A 14490-nucleotide genomic window follows, 5' to 3' on the forward strand; every position below is an offset into this window, starting at 1 on the left:
ATACATTCATTTGAAAAGTATTACCCTAAAAGTGCTCAGAAGGCATCTCTGAAGGTATGAGCTAGGTTATGCTGTAGAATCAAACAACCTGAAAATTCTCAGTGACAGCAAGCAGGGTGTCTTTCTTACTCATGTTACATGTCCATGTCTTCACTCCGGAGCCCAGACTGTTGGAACAGTCTTATATGAGATATTCTAAGTCCCATGGCAGAGGGAAAAGAAATGGCAGACCAGAACCTGACTCTTAAACAGACAAAGATGACTCTCTCAAGGGAAGGTTATTGTGAGTCACAGAGCCAAGCCTTAATACAATCAGGTAGGAAAGTATGATCCTCTTGCAAGGAGGAGCAGCAAAGATTTTGAACAATAATGTAATAGCTCTAGGCATGGTTAAGATACACCTAAGGAAAGACAGCTTTGACGTAATCTGCCTCCTTCCATTTCCCAAATATTTTATTATATTTTTAAAATTTTATTTAAATTTTTTTTTAATTTTTTTTAATGTTTTATTTATTTCTAGGAGAGAGAGAGACAGCGTGAGCAGGGGAGGGTCACAGAGAGAGAGAGGGAGTCACAGACTGAAACAGGCTCCAGGCTCTGAGCTGGCAGTCAGCACAGAACCCGACGCGGGGCTCGAACCCACGAACCGCGAGATCATGACCTAAGCGAAAGTCGGACGCTTAACCGACTAAGCCACCCAGGCGCCCCTAAAAATTTTTTTAACATTTATTTATTTTTGAGAGACACAGAGAGAGACAGAACATGAGCAGGGAAGGGGCAGAGAGAGAGGGAGACGCAGGATCTAAAGCAGGCTCCAGGCACTGAGTTGTCAGCACAGAGCCCGATGCGGGGCTTGAACCCACGAACCGTGAGATCATGACCTGAGCAGAAGTCAGATGCTTAACTGACTGAGCCACCCAGGCACCTCCCCCAAATATTTTAGGTACTCCATGACTTTGGGATTGAGTACAGGGGAAGTCTTATTAGAATTCTCCCGTGAAACAGAACCAATAGAAAATAGATAAAACATGATTTATGATTAGGGATTGGCTCCTGCAATTGTGGGGCTGAAGTCCCATCTGCAAGCTAGAGACCCAGGAAAGCTGATAATATAGTTCTAGTCCACACCTAGAACAAGGGGAATTAATGGTGTAAATTCCAGACCAAGTCAGAAGACCCAACAACCAGAGGTGCTAATGTCCAAAGGCAGAAAAGATGGATGTCTCAGCTCAAGCAGAGAGAGCAAATATGTCCTTCTCCTGCCCTTTTAGTCTATTCAGGCCCTTGATGGATTGGATGATGCCCACTAGCATTTATGAGAACATCTTTACTCTGTCTACCAATTCAAATGTATTATAATCTCTCCCAGAGACATCCTCACCGACACATCCGGAAATATGTTACCAACTATCTTATCATCCCTTAGCCTAAAGTAGACCACATAAAATTAACCCTCACCAAAGTTGGATTTATTCCCACTTGAAAGCCTCTCATTGTTCTGTGAAATAGATGGTGGTGGATTCATTGACTAAGAAAGAGGGGTTGGTCATGAAGTAGAGCGTTTAGTAAAGCAGTATCGGGAATGGCTGCTCAGAATGGAGTCAGAAAAGGAGACAACCACTTATAAAAGGAGATAGCCATGGATAAACAAAGGACTGCTAAATTATGCTAAGACCTAGCTGAGGCTGAAATGCATAATTGTGGAATGGCATCTTCTCAACACTCAACTTTGTTGACAAGGCTCTGTGCTTGACACCTGGGACAGTGATGCACAAAATATGCATGGTCTCTGTCTTCACAGAGCTTACAGTCAAGTAAGGAAGGTGTACATTAAATAGCAGCAAAAGTAAATGTATAATTACAAACTGTTGCAAGTCTATGAAGAGAATGAACAAGGTTCGGTGAGAAAATTAATTTGAATTAAGGGGAAGGAGTTCAGGGAAAGCTTCCAAAGCTTCTCTGAAGTGACATTTGAACTGAAATCTGAAGGATGACAAAGAGATTCTAAACAAAGGAAATGTGTAGATTAAGGGACAGGAAAGAATTTGGGATATGTGAGTTACTAAAAAGCACATGTAACAGGAGTTTCGAGGATGAAAGGAAGATAGTAGCAGGTAATTCAAGATTGGCACAGCCAGATTATGCATAATTTTATAAATTGTGCCAAGGAGTTTATGTCTTATTCCAGAGCAAAGGGAAGTCACTGAAGGGCTCTAAGGATAGCAACATAGATTTGTTTTCTTTCCTTTCTTTTGTTTTTTAAGTTTATTTTGAGGGGCGCCTGGGTGGCTTAGTCGGTTAAGCGTCCGACTTTCGCTTAGGTCATGATCTCGCGGTTCGTGGGTTCGGGCCCCGCGTCGGGCTATGTGCTGACTGCCGGCTCAGAGCCTGGAGCCTATTTCAGAGTCTGTGTCTCCCTCTCTCTCTGACCCTCCCCTGTTCACGCTGTCTCTCTCTCTCTCTCCTAGAAATAAATATTTTTTTAAAAAAAAGTTTATTTTGAGAGAGCGTGGGGGAGGGGCAGAGAGAGGGGGAGATTGAAAATCTCCAACAGACCCTACACTGTCAGAGCGGAGCCTGATGCAGGACTGGAACCCATGAACTGCAAGATCATGACCTGAGCTGAAACCGAGTCAGACCCTTAACCGACTGAGCCACCCAGGGGCCCCCAGATTTAATTTTTAAATGTTCATCTTGACTGTCTTGAATAGCATGGATTGAGAAAGGCAAGATTAGATGTGGAGAGACTATTCAGGTGGCTGGTAATTTGGACTGTAAGGCCACCTGTGATACAATTGGTTTCTCTTGGTGAAGAACTGGAGTTACAGCCTGGAGCCTTTATAAACAGAGAAAAAGAAGTACATTTCCTCCGGTTGCTCTCTGCATCCAGTACCAATGTTGGCAAATTCCAGGTCCGCACAATCCCCACTTCACTACCAACCTCCCTACTTGCCTCCTCACATCTGACTTTTCCTTGTGAACTCATTCCTAATCATGTTTGTTTATATTACATCTCAACAATCAGGACAATGGCTTCTCAACCCTGCCTATGGTTTTTATTTATCGGTTATCACTAGCGGTTTCCAGACATGGGGCTTTATTATAAGAATGAGAAATACTAGGGAAAAAGACTGTGTAACAGCTGTATCCCCACACCACCACCAATTAATAATCCGACACTGAAAATACTTGGAGCTTTTAAACAGCTTCCCACTGTATTCAAAAAGGACACCTATCAGATGGGGAAATATCTCCATTTTAAGGTTGACATTGAAGGCCTTCAGTTCTCTCCCCCTCGCTCTGCAGACGGCCCCCGAGGACAGGCACCGAAGTCCCCGAGCCCTCTGGGAAGTGGAGTCCTTCCGCCGGGACCCCCAACCTGGCGCGGTCGCCTCCCAAGTGCGCAGATGCGACTCCAGACGGAGCCTCGGGCTCGGGCTCGAGCCTTTTGTTTCCCCGTAGCTCCGTGCGTCCGGAAGGCTACTCCGTCCTTCCCTCCGGTCTGACCGCAGCCCGGCGGGGACCCGCCCTGTGGCCGGAGCCGAGTGGGCAGCGCGTCCAGGGGTAAGAGAAAGCTGGGCCTGAGGCGCGGGTCTCAGCGACCCACTGGTCCGTGCGCAGGGCTGCAGTACCTCCCGCAGCAGCCTGGACCAGGATCTCAGGTTCCGGCCCCGGCGCGGAATAGGCTGAGCCTTGCCCTCGTCCCGGGCCCGCTCCTCGGGGCTGTGCGCATCCTTCCAGCGTCTTTTCGGCTCGTACGCGAGACGGCTCTGTAGGTTTAGTTTTGAGCTGGAAGGCGTCCCGGAAGCGCAAGATGCCGCTAAGCCCTCTGGGAAATGGAGTCCGGGAACGTGGAGGAGGCGTGGGAGAGCGGGGGATTGTGGGAGCGCGACTGCAGAGACCAGTGAACTCGAGCGCCTCCTGCCAGTTTTGGCCTTAAATCTTGCCCCTCCACTAAGAAAGAGCCTTAAACTGAACTCCTGCAACAGAAAGAAAAAAAAAAATGGGGTCCGCTTCTTACTGTTTCCCCTTTGCAGGCTTTGGCTACAAGCCAAGAGTACGCTTCCAAAGGGAAGCATTAGGTCCGCGGTTAAACAGGCACAACCCGCAAGTTCCGTGCCGTTTACAAAGATTGGTCACGCTCAAGTCCCAAATCACGAATTTCAGGTGCAAGCAGGATACAGTTAATAAGTCATTTCTGGTGGCAGTTTCAAGATGTGGCAGCCATTCAACAGCATGTGCTGCAAGTGTCTTTCTTGCAAATTGAATTTTATGTCAGCTTGTCCCCTTAGGCTGTACTGACTCGTTTTATTCTTCATGGTCATTCAACCTGATTTAAAGTTTAGTTTTTCTTCCTTGACATGAAGGAACCCATGTTGTCTGTCAGTTATTACTGTCAATTTCTGAAGTCTTTTGTTCTTGCTCTGACCATGCAAGGGAATCCTGGTCTGTACATTTTCAGGGTCTTTTAAAAAGGTGAGGAATCGGCTGTATTCGAGCCCCATCTTATCAACTGCCTGTTTTTATGAATAGTAAGGATGAATGAACTGTGGGAGCCCTGCTTTTATAGTTAACTGCTTATATAATCACAGGATATTTTATGGCCAGTGTGTGCTTTCGGGTCTCCTGGGTGTTTCTGCACAATTTGGAAGCAGGTGTGAGGCTCACAGTTCACTGCACTGATTCTCTCTGGTTTTGCTCTGGTGTGGCATGTAGTGACTGATCTCAGTACTCTAGAGAATGCTCTTCCAGTTGTGGAGACTAATTCAGCCTAAATAATAAAGCTCACAAGCAAAGAAGAATTCCTTCTGAGGCCCTACAACTTAAATGCATAGGAATAAGCCTCCTAGGAGTAGAGATAGAGAGAGGGAGATCCCCCCCGGGAGCAGGAACCAGTTCCAGAGGATGGCAAGCCTAACCTCAAAATCTCTCTCCAGAACTTCAGAATAGAGCTGAATGATTTTCACAAAGAAGCAGATTATGTATTGTTGGAAAGTCTGTGTTTATCTCACCTGAAACAGTGAATAAAGGAGGAAGTCATAGCAATAACAGGACAAAAAAAGAGAAGCTGATCATGGACTATCTGACCATTGAAGCTGAGGAAAAAGGTAAGAATTACAGATATAAACAAGGAGCTGAAAATGGGGACAAGTGGAAGAAATACCCTCCATGAGAATTAAAAAGTTATATGCCCGTGCATGAAAGGAAATGGAAGCAGACACGTCCCCAAGTAGAGAAACTCAGTAAGCTACCAATTTTGGAAATCACTAAGTGGGCTCCTTGTGACACATTCTCCAGTCCCCTTTTCCTTGTTCAGCACTTCTGTGATCATCCACCTTCCCTCTGCAGCCGTGGAAGACAGAATATTCCATTTTCCATCCCCTGTTAGGCTATTCCAAAAGGTTGATGTCTACAAGCTTAGCTTTTTGGGCAACACACTTTCACTTTATCGTCTTACTGTATCCTCATCCCACCTTTTTGAGTAAAGTCAAGTGGGCCTTGAGTGTACAATTTACCTGGCTTGTGATAACTTTTGTCCTAATGAATTTGGAAATGGGGAGATAGAGTTTACCTCCTTCATGACTTTTTCCCCCCCTCTAGTCCTTCCAGCCATTACTACCAAGGATGTTTCTCTGCCCCAATACCAGAACACAGAAGAAATGGAACCTACTGTTGAGTTCCTTCCTGTTGAGTTCCAGGCAAGTCTGAATTTGATTTCTTCATCTGAAATCTTAGCTTGGAGTTCACAGTGTGTCATTTTCTTTTTTCATCTTGCTTTGGAGGTCCATGGCAATCCCAACTAGAGAACTGAACCGAAGTAATTTTTCCTTGAAGACTTACAGGTCTGGGGAGAGCTCAGGCTTGAGCACTGATTTTGGGAGTAGTCTGTGTGAACAGTATTTTAAACCATGAAACTAAGAGAATAAAAAAGAGATGAAATTTTATTTCTGAGTCCTATAGCTTTCCAACACTGAGAAATCAGGGAGATGAAGAGGAACCAGCAAAGGATTCTGAGAAGATGGGACCAGTGAGATAGGGGGAAGTCAAAAGTGTGGCATACTGGTAAACAATTGGAGAAAGTGTTTCAAGGAGCAGAGAGTGATCAGCTGTTAAATGCTGCTGCTAAGTCAAGTAAAATGAGGCCTGAGAATTGACCATTGGATTTAAAAATAGGAAGATCACTGGTCACTGCCAAGAACAATTTCATGGAGTGGTTGGAATGAAAGCCTGATTGGAAAGGGTTCAGAAGAGAATAGGAGAGAAGTTAGAGGCAGGGATGACCGACACCTATTTTGGAGTTTTACTCTAAACCAGAGGAGAGAAATAGGGTGATAGCGGGAAGCAATAGTAAGACCAAAGAGGGTTTTCCTTTTTTTTTTTTTTTTTCTTTTTTCAAGATGGGAGAAATAACAATTGCTTACAGGTATGTAAGAATGGATGGAGAAGAGAAGATGTCTAACGACTGAGCTCTGGGGAACTCTAACATTTAGAAACATAACTTCATTTATTTTAAACAAAAAATCATGTGAGTTAGGAGTGATGCTTATTTCACAGTAAAACGGAATCTCACAGGGGCTCCTGACTGGCTCAGTCAGTGGAGCATGCGACTCTTAATCTCAGGGATGTAAATTCAAGTCCCATGTTGGGTATAGAGATTACTTAAACTTAAAATCTTGTGGGGGTGCCTGGGTGGTTCAGCCGTTTGGGTTTAGCTTAGGTCATGATCTTGTGCTCTGTGGGTTCAAACCCCACATCGGGCTCTGTGCTGACAGTTCAGAGCCTGGAGCCTCCTTTGGATTCTGTGTCTCCCTCTCGCTCTCTGCCCCATTCATGCTCACTCCTTATCTCTTTTTCAATCTCAAAAATAAACATTAAAATTTTTTTAAATCAGTAAATCCAGGGGTGCCTGAGTGGCTCAGTCAGTTAAACATCCTACTTTGGCTCAAGTCATGATCTCATGGTTCTTGGGTTCAAGCCCCATATTGGGCTCCATGTTGACAGCTCAGAGCCTAGAGCCAGATTTGGATTTTATGTCTACCTCCCTCTGCCCCTGCCCCACTCACACTCTGTCTCTCAAAAATAAATTAAAAACATTAAAAAGTTCTTTTTTTAAAATTAGTAAATCCAAACCAACCAACCAACCAACCAGTAAATTTGGGGTGCTTGGGCGGCCCAGTTGGTTAAATGTCCAACTCTTGATTTTGGCTCAGGTCATGATCTCACAGTTCCTGAGATCAAGCCCTTTGTTGGCATCTGTGCTGACTTCATGGAGTTTACTTAGGATTCGCTCTCTCTCCCTCTCTCTGCCCCTACCCCGCTCATGTGCATATGCTTTCTCTTTAAATAAATAAACTAAAAAAAAAACAAAAAAACAAAAACAAAACAGTAAATCCATTGATTCAGAACAACTGCAATTACTAAAAGATAACTAGATAAATCTAAAAGTCATGACCCTAAGTACAGAGAAAGAAGAGCATGACAGCATGTATACATTCGGGATATCAAGCAGAAGTTCTAGAAAATCTCAGAATATCCTGAAATCAGTATAAATTACATGTCTGAGACTTACCCCATCTACAACAACTAAGTGCAATTAGTAATTAACATTTGGTTGTCACTCAATGGTTAATTTATATTAGATTTCTATAGTAAAATATGCGAGAGAGAGAAAAATACAGTAAAGAGTATAGCTTTGCTGTCAAATCACTATGCTGTGCACCTGAAACTAATATATTTTATGTCAACTATACTTGAATTAAAAGAAAACAAGTATATGGGGCACCTGGGTGCCCCATATATATATATACCTTTCTCTTCTAGATTGTTCTCTTCCCCAAGTTCTCTAAGAATGTGCTTGTTCTTCCAGGAATTGGTGACAGTCAATGATAAGGAAATGGACTTCACTCATATGGAGGAAGAACAGCTAAATTCTGCCCAAAGGTACATGGGCATGGATATGAAAGTGGAGAATTGTGGGAGCCTGGTATTTTGGGGTAAGGAAATTATTTTGTAATGCAAACTGCTTACTGGGACATAAACTTCCTCTATAACTCATGGCATCTAAAATTCTATAGTTGAGATGCCTGGGTTGTTCAGTCGGTTAAGGGTCCGACTTCGGCTCAGGTCATGATTTCACAGTTGGTGAGTTCAAGCCCCACGTCAGGCTCTGCGATGACAGCTCAGAGCCTGGAGCCTACTTCTGATTCTGTCTCCCTCTCTCTGTGCCTCTCCCCCATTCACACTCTGTCTTTCTGTCTCTAAAAAATAAATAAACATTAAAAGTTTTTTGAAAAAATAAATTAAAAAAAATAAAATAAAATGCCATCGTTGGGGCGCCTGGGTAGCTCAGTCAGTTGAGTGTTCAACTTCAGCCTAGGGCATGATCTCGCCATTCCCAAGTTCGAACCCCGCATTGGGCTCTATGCTGACAGCTCAGAGCCTGGAGCCTGTTTCAGATTCTGTGTCTCCCTGTCTCTCTCTGCCCTTCTCCCACTCACGCTCTGTCTCTCTCTCTCAAAAATAAACATTTAAAAAATAATAATAAAATAAAATGCCATAGTTTTGCTTAAGATCCAGAGAGCCTGATCCCCTAAGAGATCTCTGATCATTCTGGGCTCAGAATTGGGCTGCTTTTCTCTGTTGGCAAATAAAAGTTTACTATATCTGGTATTGAAAAAGGATTGCTTTATTACATTGGTTTTAAGATTTATAAAATTATAGGGGCACCCGAGTGGCTCTGTCAGTTAAGCGTCCGACTTCTGCTCAATTCATGATCTCACGGTTCGTGGGTTCAAGCCCCGCGTCGGGCTCTGTGCAGTCAGCTCAGAGCCTGGGCCTGTTTCAGATTCTGTGTCTCCCTCTCTCTCTGACCCTCTCCTGCTCTCATTCACTCTCTCTCTGTCTCTCTGTCTCTCTGTCAGAAATAAATAAAACATTAAAAACACTTTTAAAACAGATTTATAAAATTATAGTAATGAAAACAGTGTGGTATTGGTAAAAGGATAGATGTAAATCAATGGAACAGAACAGATAGTGTGGAAATAGACTGCACATATGTGGTCAATTAATTTTTTTTTCCAATCATTATTCTATTCTATCCTATTCTATTCTATTCTATTCTATTCTATTTTTTTTTCGAGGAATAGAATTTAGTGTCTTTTATGTTTTGTCTCCCTCTCTGTTTTTATCTTATTTTTGCTTCCCTTTCCCTATGTTCATCTGTTTTGTTTCTTAAATTCCACGTTAAGTGAAATCATATGATATTTGTCTTTCTCTGACTGACTTATTTCACCTAGCATAATACACTGTGTTTCCATCCATGTTATTGCAAATGGCAAGAATTCATTCTTTTTGATTGCCAAGTAATATTCCATTGTATATGTATACCACATCTTCTTTATCCATTTGTCATATGATGGATATTTGGGCTCTTTCCATAATTTGGCTACTGTTGATAGTGTTGCTATAAACATTGGGGTGAATGTGCCCCTTCAAATCAGCATTTTTGTATCCTTTGGATAAACACCTAGTAGTGCAATTGCTGGGTTATAGGGTATTTTATTGCTTATTTTTTGAGGAGCCTTCATACTGTTTTTCAGAGTGGCTGCACCACGAACTGCAAGATCATGACCTGAGATGAAGTCAGACGCTTAACCAACTGAATCACCCAGGCACTCTATACAGTTGGATTTAAAGCTACTTGTCTTCTATTTGTTCCATCTTTTCCTTATTCATTTTTCTTTCTTTTTCACTTTTTTGTTTGTATATTTTTTACACCATTTTATCTCCACAATTAGCTTACCACTAAACCTTACTTAAAGTTTTTTAATGGTTGTCCTAGAGTTCCCAATATGCTTCTTTAACTAATCACAATATTTTTAATCGTTATTCATTTTTGAGAGAGAGAGAGACAGAGTGCACGTAGAAGAGTGGCAGAGAGAGAAAGAGACACAGAATCCAAAGCAGGCTTCAGGCTCTGAGCTAGCTGTCAGCACAGAGCCCGATGCGGGGCTTGAACTCACGACTGTGAGATCATGACCTGAGCTGAAGCCAGGCACCTAACTGTCTGAGCCACCCAGGAGCCCCAATCACAATATATATTTTTAAAATTTATTTATTTTGAAAGACAGAGAGAGCAGAAGGTGGATAGAGAGAGAGAGGAAGAGAGAGAATCCCAGGCAGGCTCCATGCTGTCAGCACAGAGCCTGATGATACAGGGCTTGAACTCACAATCCTGGAATCATTATCTGAGCCGAATTCAAGAGTTGGATACTTAATTGACTGAGCCACACAGGCACCCCAAACACACTATATTTTTAAAGAGTATTATACCAGGGGCACCTGGGTGGCTCAGTCAGTTAAGCATTCCACTTCCCTTAGGTCATGATCTCACAGTTTATGATTTCAAGCCCTGCATCACGCTATCTGCTGTCAGCACAGAGCCTGATTCAGATCCTCTGTCTCCCTCTCTCGCTGCACTTCCCCTGCCTAAAATAAACAAACATTTATTTAAAAAAAATAATATTACACACTTCGTGCCTAGTGTAGGAAACCTCTAGAGAGTTCTAATTCCTCTCTACCATCTTGTGTATAATTGTTCTCTTGCATTTTACCTTTACATACATTATAAAATCACAATATGTTGCTTCTATTTGTTTTTTAAACATTTATTCATTTTTGAGAGACAGAGAGTGAGCTGGGGAGGGGCAGAGAGAGAGAGAGACACAGAATCTGAAGCAGGCTTCAGGCTCTGAGCTGTCAGCACAGAGTCCTACGCAGGGCTCAAACTCATGAACAATGAGATCATGACCTGAGCTGAAGTCAGACACTTAACCGAACAAGCCACTCAGGTACCCCTGTTGCTTCTACTTTTAAGACAGTCAGTTATCTCTTAAAGTAATTAAAAATAAGGAAAAAAATTGGGGTGCCTGGGTGGCTCTGTCAGTTAAGCATCTGACTTCGGCTCAGGTCATGATCTCACAGTTCAAGGGTTTGAGCCCTGCATTGGTCTCTGTGCTGAAAGCTCAGAGCCTGGAGCCTGCTTCAGATTCTGTGTCTCCCTTTTTTTCTGCTCCTCCCCTGCTCATGCTGTCTCTCTCAAATAAACATAAAAAAATTCTTTTAAATAAGAAAAGAATTAATTTTATATCTATTTTCATTTATGCCATTGCCAGCACTATTCATTTTTAATATAGACCAGGGGTTGGCAAACTTTCTCTATAAAGGACCAGATAGTGAACATTTTCTGCTTGTTGGGTCATATACTCTCTTGCAATTAGTTAACTTTGTCACTGTAGCATGAAGGCAGCCATAAACAATATGTAAACAAGTGGGAATGGCCAGATTTGGTCTGTGGTGGGTCAGTTCGGCCCATGGGCTATAACATGCTGACCCCTACTGTAGATCCAAGTTCTTGACTTGCATCAATCACCTTCTGCCTATAAGAGCATTTTTTTTAAAACTCCAAGTTAGTTAACATATAGTATAATAATGAGTTCCCAAATAGAATTTAGTGATTTATCACTTACATATAATACCCAGTGCTCATCCCAAAAAGTGCCCTCCTTAATGCCCATCACCCATTTAGCCCATCTCCTCACCCACCTCCCCTCTATCAACCCTCAGTTTGTTCTCTGTATTTAAGAGTCTCTTATGATTTGCCTCCTTCTCTGTTTTTACCTTTTTTTGCTTCCTTTCCCCTATGTTCATCTGTTGTGTTTCTTAAATTCCACCTATGAGTGAAATCATATGATATTTGGCTTTCTCTGACTGACTTATTTCTGGGGACAGGAGGGAACTATTTAAAAAGTCAAAAGTGGTTGTTTCTGGGTGATTCTTAGAAGTTATTTTTTTTGTCTTGTACTTTTTCAAAACTGTCTAATTTCAACCTGTGTTTTTATCTTTCCACCCTTCCACAGATGTTTTATATTAACATTTATTCTAATCCCACTTGCTTATCCTCCTTCCTGATTAGTCTGCTCAGTTTTCCATTTTCTTAGGTAGAGCATCCTCATTGTCCTTTTATTGTGCCTTATATTACTCATCCTCCCATCTCTGTTATTTCCTGATACTTCCTCTGCCACTGCCATGAGGTGCTTTCTGAAAACATTCTAATAAATGTGTTTAATAAGCATCAGTTTTGGGGATGCCTTGGTGGCTCAGTTACTTGAGCATCTGACTCTTGGTTTCAGCTCTGGTCATGATCTCATGGTTATGGGATCGAGCCCCACATCAGGCTCTGTGCTGACAGCAAGGAGCTTGCTTAGGATTCTCTCTCTCCCTCTCTTTCTGCCCCTCTCTCTGGATCTCTCTCTCTCTCAAAAGAAATAAACATTTTTTTAAAGCATCCTTTTTGTTTTCTTTTTCCTCTTGCCAACTCAGCAGTTTTCTTTCTCTCATCAGAGAGAAAACACAATTAAGTGTACTTTTTATGTATTCCAGATTCCAAATCTATACCTGAAACTAAAGAATCTTTTTCAAAGCAAGGACTTTATGAAGAAATGTCCCCTGAAAGAGAACTGATAATAGAAAGACTTGTAAAGGATGAGGCCTGGGACTCCGAATTGATAGAAACCTGGCAATGTGAAGGCACATTAGAAAGGCACCAAGGAAACCAGAAGAAAGATTTAAGGCAAGCCATAATTAAACAGAAGAAAAACCCTGTGGAGGATTGTAATGAAATTGGGGAAAGTTCAAACCCAATTAAACATCAAAATATTTACTCAGTGAAAAAGCCTTGGAAGTGCAATGAATGTGGGAAGTCCTTCAGTTACTACTCAGCCTTTATCCTACATCAAAGAATTCATACTGGAGAGAAGCCTTATGCATGTACTGAGTGTGGAAAGGCCTTCAGTCGGAGCTCATCACTTATTCAGCATCAGAGAATTCACACGGGAGAGAAACCTTATGAGTGTAATGAATGTGGGAAGACCTTTAGTCATCGGTCAGCCCTCATTCAACATCATATCATTCACACCGGAGAAAAGCCCTATGAGTGCAATCAATGTGGGAAGGCCTTCAACCAAAGCACATACCTTATTCAACATCACAGAATCCATACTGGAGAGAAACCCTATAAATGCAAGGAATGTGGGAAAGCTTTCAATGATACCTCATCCCTAATTAAACATCAAAGAGTTCATACTGGAGAAAAACCTTATGGATGTAAAGAATGTGGGAAAGCCTTTAGTGACAGGTCGGGCCTCACTCAACATCAGAGAACTCATACAGGGGAAAAGCCCTATGAATGCAGTGAATGTGGGAAAGCCTTCAGTTACTGTTCAGCTCTTATTCAACATCAAGGAACCCATACTGGGGAGAAACCTTACAAATGTAATGAATGTGGGAAAGCCTTCAGTGACCGCTCAGCTCTCGTAAGACACCACAGAATTCATACTGGAGAGAAACCTTACAAATGTAAAGAATGTGAGAAAGCCTTCAGCCAGAGCTCATCTCTTACAAAGCATCTGAGAACTCATACTGGAGAGAAACCATATAAATGCAATGATTGTGACAAAGCCTTCAGCCAGAGTTCATCTCTTATTCAACACCAGAAAACCCATAGAGGAGAAAAACACTACAGATGTAAGAAATGTGAGAAAACCTTCAGTGTGCGCTCAGCCTTTTATCAACATAAACAAATTCATAATAAATAGAATGCAGTAAATTCATGAAATAATTATGTATTCTTGGGGCACCCAGCTGGCTTAATCAGTAGGACATGCAACTCTTGATTTTGGGGTCATGAGTTCAAGCCCCACGTTGGGCACAGATTTTACTTAAAAAAAGGAAAAAGAAAAAGAATTATGTATTCTTTGCTGATCATGTAAACCTGTTCTAAATATTACAGGGTATACTACAAAAACATATGAGGCTGTGTAATGCAAAACACACCTCTCTTCCTTGAAACATTAGGTATGGGAAAAAGACAAGAGGTACAGTAACAGAACCCAAAAACCTAAAGCAGTGGAGAAGAGAATTCCTAGGGGAACACAGAAGGAGAAAGTCTAATTTAGTTACAGAAAACAGAGCCAGGAGCTAAGCATCTAATATCAGTAGAAAAGTTAATCCAAGCAGCAGGCTTACAGTACTTGAGGCTGATTGCTCTCTAAATAGTAGTTTCAACCTGAAGCCAAGTGGGGAGGATCGGGATCCCAAAAAGGAAAATCACCAGGCTGTTTCTCCAGAGAAATAAAGCGGGGGGCGGGGGGGTGGGAACCTAAGTCCAGGTAATCCTCCTTTTCTCTGTCCCTGCACTCCCCTGTTCGCTTGAACATTTGCAAATATTTAAACCAGTGCTTATTAATCTTGGATGTACACTGAAATCATCTGAAAAATACCTAGAGATTCTGATTAAATTTGGCCTGAGCCTGTATCCTGGGCATCAGGAATTTGAAAACTCCTCAGGTAGTTCCAATATGCAGCCAAGATTAAGAACGACTGATTTAGGCTCTTTCTGCACAAGGATCAAGTCAATAAGGTAGGAGGAGT

General features: G+C 42.2%; 1 protein-coding gene across 1 annotated transcript in view; it reads left to right on the plus strand.

Moving 5' to 3' along the window:
* The first annotated feature begins 5011 nt into the window (after nt 1-5011).
* Nucleotides 5012-14490, plus strand: part of ZNF789 (zinc finger protein 789) — a 33842-nt gene continuing 24363 nt past the window's right edge. The window contains exons 1-3 of the mRNA XM_039226166.1: nt 5012-5108; nt 7868-7994; nt 12442-13656. Of these exons, the coding sequence (XP_039082097.1) occupies nt 7895-7994; nt 12442-13655 (1314 nt within the window). The 5' untranslated portion in view covers nt 5012-5108; nt 7868-7894 and the 3' untranslated portion in view covers nt 13656. Of the gene's footprint in view, nt 5109-7867; nt 7995-12441 lie in introns of the transcript that reaches the window.

Source organism: Hyaena hyaena, unplaced genomic scaffold, assembly GCF_003009895.1.
Source record: "Hyaena hyaena isolate Hyena2069 unplaced genomic scaffold, ASM300989v1 scaffold_20, whole genome shotgun sequence".
NCBI lineage: Eukaryota > Metazoa > Chordata > Mammalia > Carnivora > Hyaenidae > Hyaena > Hyaena hyaena.